The 8,678-nt window shown below is 47.2% G+C and overlaps 1 protein-coding gene across 1 annotated transcript; it reads right to left on the reverse strand.

Annotated features, from left to right (window-relative positions):
* Positions 1–210: 210 nt before the first annotated feature.
* Positions 211–8,093, reverse strand: OTP (orthopedia homeobox). The gene is made up of 3 exons (XM_037032420.1): positions 8,057–8,093; positions 6,380–6,789; positions 211–741 (listed from the first exon to the last, which is right to left on the reverse strand). The coding sequence occupies exons 1-3, from the start codon at positions 8,091–8,093 to the stop codon at positions 211–213; spliced, it is 978 nt and encodes a 325-aa protein (XP_036888315.1).
* Positions 8,094–8,678: the final 585 nt, after the last annotated feature.

Here is an 8,678-nt window from a genome sequence, read left to right on the forward strand (position 1 = left end):
AAATCTGGCGGAGGAGAGGCTTAGTGTGCTGGAGCTTGGGGTGAGACCGAGAGAGTGGAGGAGGAGAGGACCAAACAAGAAGTGGCGGAGGCGGGGGTCGGGACGGGGCAGGGCACGCAGGCAGGGGCCCAAGAAGCTAGGGGGCCCCGGGCGCGCGCCCGAGGGTCCTGGGGTCGGTGCCGGGGACGGAGCAGGCCGGGCGCGGCTGCATTAAGTGAAGCTCATGGAGACTGTGTGCTCTAGCGCCTTACGGCGAAGGGAGGCGATACTCGTGCCCCGCCACACGTCGCTGCTGTCCGGGGAGCTGCAGAGCTGGGGCGAGCCAGAGACGTTGCTGGGGCCAGGGAGGGAGGCGGGCACCATGCCGGGGAAGGCCGGCTGGTAGAGATGCGACTGCAGCCCCGCGCCGTTGGAGCCGGCCAGACTGTTGGACAGGCCCATGGAGTTGGGCGGCGGCCCCGCCGCCAGGCTGCACTGGGACAGCGACTGCGCCATGGCTTGCTGCCTGCCCAGCGCCGGCGGCAGCGGCAGCTGTGACACACCCGGCATGGCTGCAGCCGCCCAGCGGGTGTCGTTGGCGTGGAATGAGCAAAGGCTGTCGCCCATGGCGGCCGCAGCAGCGGCAGCGGCTGAGGGAAACTGAGGCAAGCCTGGGGTGGGCAGCAGCGTTCCGGGCGCGCGGAACACATTGGTGGTCTTCTTGCGCTTCTTCCACTTAGCGCGCCGGTTCTGGAACCAGACCTGGAGCGGACAAGGAGGGAGACAGACAGGGCACTATTAGGGAGCCGGCAGCCACAGGGATGGGGGCTTAAGTCCGAGAAATCCGCGTAAGTTACACCCATTCGGCCCCAGGCAGAACGAGTGCCATGGATCCCAACTCCAGCTAGAGACCCTGGTTTTCCAGCAGCTCCAGTCATCCAGCGCCCCTTGCACCCACCGAGTACCTATTCCCTTAGTCCTATATGATCGTACAGGGATCCCATACGCACAGTGCAAACATAAACCGTGTGCCGTGTTCACCACGCCCCTGCTTGTGGCGCATTCGATGCATGGCTTAGACGCACAGGTCTGCAGGCAGGCATGTGTCAAGGCTGGATCCACAGGTGTACAAATGAAGATAAACATGTGTACCCATGTGGCTTAATAGCGTGCCTTATAACACTGATGGGGTATAGAATTTTCAGAAACGCTGGAAATTTGGAAATTGATGAAGGGCCCTACATGACATAGCCAGTTTCAAAATCAAAAGACAAAGGAAAACCCCTAACGCCACGGATGACAGAGCGGAGGGGTTAATATAGTGATTCGTGTGGGAAAGCGAGCCGCACCGAGTGAGGGCGTTGTTTGGGTTGCCATCGTGACTTTCACGTACTACTGACACAAGTCTCTGTGCTTCATTCAGGACCCCTCTAAAGGTCCCTTTATGTGGGCTGTGCAGGTGTGCTAGAACTTGCTGCCAGAGCCCTGAGACCCACGGCCTTCAAGTCTGTTCTTTTCAGGAATTTACTGAGGATCCCAAATAACAAGGCCTCCAGTTCCCTCACACCACACCCTCACCTATAAACCAAAAGCAAATTTTCTGACCACTACAAATGAAAGGAAGTCAAGTTTAAAGCTCACACTACTTATAAGTCTAATTTAATTTTGCTGTACAAACCCATATGTCTTTCTAAGGAGATGTGTTTGATAAAATAAAATAAACTCCACATGAAAATAAGCCTTTTACTATTCTTTCTTAACTGTGACCCTGGAATTTCAGACCTTACCAGACAAATCTGCCTATGAATGTCAAGCGCACGACCACAGGGAAAGGAGCCTTTCTTCATGAAAGATATCAGGTAAACTGCCTGACCAAAGTAACCTCTCATACCCCGTATTTTTAATTTGATCTTCTTTTTAAAAAATAGCCAGCATGCCTACTTGGCAGGCTTGCAGTTTAATATCCAGTCCATTGGAGGCTTACTGTCCATAAATACAAATGTGGAACACAGCTCCGATACCGATGGAGTTTCCTCTTAGAATTTGGCCCATGCAATTTGACCACCGTATTTTTGGCCACAAGGGTATTCATCCATCAATCCAAGCTCTTTAGTGTTTATCCTGCAAGCTAAAGTATCACAAGTCTGGATGTACCTGACCCCCTTTCCGGTAAGACAGCTATGCACAGAAGTACCTTCATACCTGCCAAGTGGAGACACACTCTCCACTTACCAGTGTGAACGGCATTTTGCAATCTACAATTCTGCCCGCATTTGTCCGGGCCATTACCTATTAAACACTGTATCCATGCCACCATTTTATATTTCACTGGTTTCTACCCCATTTCCCACTTTTCTGTTTACAGCAGTGTCCGGATTGGGTAAAGACCCTTGGTCCCTTCTCTGCTAAAGCCCCTTGAGCTGGTGGTGCAATGAATTAATAGGGCAGCAGGGCCAGGGCAGTGGCTGGGATCGGGTGCGGCCCCTGGAATTGAGCTGTGGTTAGAAGCCCTGGGCAGAGGGTAACCTGCAGGAGCCAAGGAAATTTCGGCGGTCACAGATTGCTTTGTGTTACCCATCCAAGGCAGGATGGGGGTTGGTAAATCAGCTGGGGCCCTGGAGAGGGACCGGGTCTGTGTGGAAACTGTTCCCGCACCTCACACTGCACACACAGGTGTATTTTGAAAGATATCTGTACATTGAAACCCGGTTTCCAACACCTAGTAAGTGTCAGTGACTCCCAAAATGTTTCAGAGTTTCGGGCACACAGCAGAGGATGAGGACGGCCGACTTGTGTGAGGAGTGGGGAGAACAGAAGAAAGAAGGGGGAGGAATGGCTCGGTAGAATCTCAGCAGAAAACACACCCGCCAGCAAGGCTTCTGAATCTCAGGCACAAGCGGAAAAGAACATCTGTTAAAGAACTAACTATTACAGGAATAATCGAAAAATCGTGCTCAATTATGTTTGAGGGTTAGTAGTCAAATGACGGCTACAAAATTTTTTATGTTTCATGGCTTACTGGGGTTGGGGAACAAAATCTTCATGGGGTCTGAGCACCTCCGTTCCAAGCTATGATGCATATGTTTTTAAAATGTGAATGTTTCCACTTGAAAACTAGAGCATGGCAGATTAAAATGCAGGCAAAACCTAAGGGAGAGTTTGAGAATGCACAGATGACAACTCCAGAAAATATATTAACCCCAGCGACGGGCCAACTTTGTACTCAGTTTGAAACGCAGCTCTTCTCAGAAAATGCTTGATACAACAGTGAGGATCTAATGAAGGTTGGAATTTAAAAATCCACTTTTGTGGTATCTGCTGTTACAGTAATACAGACATACTGTAAATGTATTTTAAAATATATAGCCCGTTTAATTCCCCGCTTATAAATGGCTCAGAAATAAAGAAAGAGAGGGAGGAGAGAATATTACTTTTTCCCCCTTTGAAGCAAATGCTTTATGAAGATCTCATTGGAATCCAGTAAATGATTAATGTGAAGATTTGGGAGGAAATCTGGGGAGCTGTATTAAAGCCTAGATCTCAGGTTCATTTCGATCAGCCAGCCGTGAACTCTGGGCCGAATTCATTACACTTTAATAGTGCTGGGAGAGGAAGAAAATGCAATTTCTCATTCCATTAGAAAACTAGAAAATACTCTCAGCTTGTCCCCCTATTAAGATGTGGCAGGTGACAGGGCCATTCTGGGGGACACGGTCAATGGAATTACAGCACATTATTTTTGTTCCTATAAAATATTGAAAGGCAAGCCTGACTGTGCAGAAGTTATTTCACTGATTTGGTTTTTATGTAAATAAAATATTGAAAGTTAATTAATCCGTGCTAGAGACTAATGATTATGCTTATTATATTGCATTTGATCGCGTAATTTGCATGATTCTCGCATTGCTGCTTAATAAGCCATTCCAGGTTATAAATAATTCTGAAATTGGTTTCTAATAATGGCATGCTATAAAAGGAATGGTTTTATTATACTAGCCAGAAAAGGGGAGCGATATCAGACATGGAATTGGCCTCCAAGTGAGTAGAGGTGCTTTAATAAATACTTAAAAATATGATATATACCAGTTATAGATAAAAATAAGTATGCTGGATCATTTAGTCTAGAACTAGAAAGTGTGCTTAAAAACATACCACTGCAATAAATGTTTAGATCATTTTTAATCAGTGCAGTGGCCCACATACTGAAAAGAATGGGTGACAATCTGTTAACTATAAAGAAAACTATGAAGTACTCATCATATAAGAACATAAACCAATTACTATTTAATTTGAATTTGGTCAAGGAGCAATGGTACAGTGAATTGTGAAGTAAATACATTTTTCATAAATTATTTTTGCATTACATTACATAATGTTAATCATTTTGAAATGTTAATTAAAAAGGTTATGTTGATCTGATTACTTTTTAAACTATGGGACATTATTTTTTAAAATATTGGAATTGCCATTCTATTAAATTGTCCCTATCAGCAGCTTCAAGCTATTATCTTTGGTTGAACATTATGCTACCACAATTAAAGTACTTTGTCTTTTTCTTCTTGATTATTCTTTTGTGTACTTTTTGAAAATAACTGTTTCTATTACATAGTTTATATTTTATTTCATTTACAACTTTTTCTATTAAAAGATTTGCTGCCATTAACCTTTGGGAGTTCTAATAAAGTTTAATAGATCTCATTTTCTTTTTTCATAAAATCAGTTGTCCAATTATATTTTATTTGTGATTTTAAGTTCTATTTTAATTTAAACTAATTACCAATATGCCTATGGTAAGCAACAGCATTTTACTCTTTAAAAAAATTATTAGGTAGTATTTCTCTTGAGGAATAAAAAGCAAATTTATTATTTTGAACCTACAAGATTTTAACAAGCTGTTGTTATCATTACCAGTAATGAAAATGTTGAAATTGTATGTTTCCTTTAAGGTTTGAACTCAACTTCAGATTTAAAAAGAGATGCGAGGTAAAAACAATTTTTAAGGGCATTAGTAATATGTATCTGCACAATGCAATTAACATTCCTTTAGCTTAGTATCAATAGCCCGTGGTCCAGAGTTCACTAAGGAAACCACCCAGGTTTATACTGAGTAAAAATGTTGATCTATGTTATACCTAAATATAACTTTATTAATTTGACCACTTTAAGTACCTAATGACATCCATTTGCTGACTATATAGTACACAAGCCCACAGTACTTTCGCAGTTTAGACTATATGCCCAGTGGAGACTGAAATACTCAACACTGTGATTATGGACATCCTTGTCCCCTCTCTGATCAAGTGGAAAGTGACTGAGATCTTGAAACTTAATTTGTAGAAGAATCTAGAGCTGAGGTAGGTCCACGCCCAGGATTAACGGCCACAAAACACCACCTTCAAGACCGGAAAGGAAGTTTTCAGCACCCTGGATAGCTCAGGATCAAGTGCCCGTCTTGGAAATTCGTCTCCAGCACCTGCCCATAAAATGTTTCATACATTGTTGTCATTTTTTAAAAGCGGGGTGGGGGAGATGAGATTCATTCGGCTTGTGCTTTTATTGCCAATTGTCAGAAAAGTTGTAGATGTGGCTTGCTGTTAATATGTAATTTAAACTTGGAGGATGGTTGGACAAGAACAAGGGTCAGTAATTGTTTTGTCTAGTATTTCTGTCAATCTTTCCTGCCCTAAATGTTCTGTCTTCAAACCCGATATCCACAACTGAAAGCCTTCATTTTCTCTTCTGTTTTCTTAGGGTTTAACCAAGGCTCACAGGCCGTGGAGCATCGCTGTGGCTGCCCGCTGCACATTCGTTGACCACCAAAGTCCAAATCCTTTGAAAGCATCAAAACTAGGGGTATTTTGCCTGAGAGCGGCGGGATGGTGATATTCAAGAGAATAATGCACCGTGAAAACCAGGTGTGAATCTTTTTTAAAAGATGCCCTTTACGATTTATCCCCCCTTTCATGTTTTCTATACAATTGTTGCATTCCCCCATTTATCCAGGCCGTAACACAAACTCATTAGAAGGTAATGAAATACTTGTCAATAACGCAAACTGGAGTGGAGCGCGTGCTCTCTCGGCTTAGCCGCCTGGGAGACGCAGAGAGTGGGAGAGTCAGGCGGAGGTCCCCTTCTCAGGAGGAAGGCGGAGACCGAGCAGTCGAACAATGCCCGCTTCGCTTTTGAGGAGTTTCTGCTGGGGTGTGGTTATACTGGTGGGATACTGAGGCCCTGCCTGTCCTTTGGGGGGTGGCGATCCGGCCCAGTTTCCCGGCAGAAGAGCAAAGGTTTCCGAAACGAAGCCCAGGATCCCGGAAGAGGAAGGAAAGACCCCGCGTCCTTTGCCCAAATCCTCCAGCCCGCTCCCTGCGTTCTGCCCCGGCGCCCACACCCCACGTACCTGCACTCGGGACTCCGTGAGCCCGATACGCAGCGCCAGCTCCTCGCGCATGAAGATATCGGGGTAGTGAGTCTTGGCGAAGCTCCGCTCCAATTCGTTGAGCTGCGCGGGAGTGAAGCGCGTCCGGTGGCGCTTCTGCTTCTGCTGCCCCTGCTGCTGGCCGGCTTGGCTGGGGTTCGGGCCGCCCTGTGGCCCCGGCTGCTTGTCCGGGTCCTTTGCACTCACCGCCAGCGATGCCGGCGTGGAGCCCACAGTGGTGATGTCCTCCCCAGGCAGCAGAGTGGCTCCCTCGACTGGGTCGGAGTTGGGCGCTAGTTCCCCCGGATGGCCCCCGGGGTCGGAGCCCCCCACGCCCAGCCTACACTTCACCGCTTCCCGGTGGCCCAGAAGCTCGGCGGCATCTTTCATACCTGAGAAGGCAAGGAGACCGTGGTCACTACCTTCCTAGCGATGCCAGAGGAAATTATCTTCCCCGCGCGGTCCTCCTTCGGCCCCATCCTCGGCTCCCTCCGCGCCCGCGTTCGCCCTACGGAGGAAACTCCCAAGATGCTCGGCTGTGCTCCCCCGGATTTGGACAGCGGGGCAGGGATCCCATTTCCCGGCCCTTTCCCCTCTTTCCGCAGCCGGCTCCAGAAGGCAGCACATGCTCTTATCTGGCCCACAACGAAACACTCCCAGTCTCCTCAATGAAACATGCCTCGGAGTCCCTTTCATGAACTATAACCTGGCGCCCCAGGAACCTGAGAGCATATCCGAGAGGGAAAATGGAAGGAAAGGAAAAGAACGAAAATCAAACAATTCCTCGGTTGCTGCCCCACCTGCGTGAGCTTAGGCAGGGTGACAAACTCTACCTCCGGCCCTGAGCCGATTCCCTCTCACTTTCGGAAGATGAATAAGTCCCCAAGCCTTCCACCCCCCGAAATCAACCCAAATCAGCTCCGCCTCCCCCTCAAATCAGAGAAAGTGTTTGGAAAATGGAGTCACATCCATCACCAAAGATTCCCAAACCGGAAACCCAGTCAACATTAAAGAAACTCAAGTAAACTCTATAGACATAGCAGCGAATCAAACTTTAGGGAATCCAGCTTCTCTTTCCGGAAAAATAAAAGGCGCATTCCTCTCAGCCATTGGCAATGCCAAGTCTTTTGCAGGCAACGATGCCTGTGAGGATGAATTTGGCTTTTCTCTTTTCTCAATAAGCACACTTAGCAAATCGCTTCAATTGTAGCGGCTTCTTCTTCATGCCAGATTTTTACAAATTCAACCACACTTAGACGAGGAGGGGAGAAAAAGGCAGTGGGGAGAGAGAAAAAGAGAGAGAAAAGAGGAGAAAGAAATCCCAAATCCAAGGAAACAGGAAGAAAAAAGAGAAAAACACCTCCAAAGAAATTATCACGGGGTAGATCGCCTTTCAAAAAAATAATAATAATAAGAGGGAGAGGGTAAGAGAAAAAAATAGGAAAAACAAAAAGTAACATTTCCCAACTCCTCTTTTGGATCTACATATTCCATAGATTTTTTTAAAGGACGTTGTTAAATCAAATTAAACTTTAATGCAGCACAATTACTTTTAAAGAAATTAGTCCATTTAGGGCACATTAAGGTAAAATAAGGAACAAATTGACAATTTCCTGCCCCGACTTCTCCTGGCTGCCCCGGCGAGAGGCGCGCACTCACCTAGTCTGGCGTCCAGGAGGTCGGCGTGAGACAGCATCGCGCACCGCTCCAGGGCGAAAGCTGTTCCCCCCAAAATTTTAGCTGCTTTAAGTTATTTAAAATAGATATAAGCTATAAGCTATACGATATAGATATATATAGATCACCTAAATGAAAGAAAATTCGGTTTGTGGTTAAAAAGGGGGCTTCTTGCATTATAATGTCCTTTAGAGAGACGGGGAGGTGCTTAACAGTTGAATGAACCCGTGAGCAGCTCGGTGAGGGGACCAATCAGGAGGGCAGCCTGCAAATGTCAGAGCCCGGAGAGTCCCCCACTCCGCCCGCCCGCCCGCGCCCGCCCGGAGGAGGCGGCAGTGGCAGCCCTGGTGGCTCCAGCTCCGAGCAGCTGCTAAAGCAGCGGCGGCAGCCTCGGCGTTGCCCTGGGCTTCCAGGCCCGGCCTCTGTTAGTGTTTCCCTGCGATTTTTCTCCGAACGCCTTTCCTTCTCCTTGTCCCGCCCTGCTCGCTCCAAAGGCGCAGCTCTGTCTCCTTGAGCTAGGATCTTCCTGAGGCAAAGGCAAGACTGGGGACCGAGCAGGACATGACAACCGTGTGACCCGAGAGTCTCCCCCGCCCGCGCGCTC

The sequence above is a fragment of the Sturnira hondurensis genome, unplaced genomic scaffold (assembly GCF_014824575.4).
Source record: "Sturnira hondurensis isolate 20B ecotype Veracruz unplaced genomic scaffold, ASM1482457v3 Scaffold0021354, whole genome shotgun sequence".
Classification (NCBI taxonomy): domain Eukaryota; kingdom Metazoa; phylum Chordata; class Mammalia; order Chiroptera; family Phyllostomidae; genus Sturnira; species Sturnira hondurensis.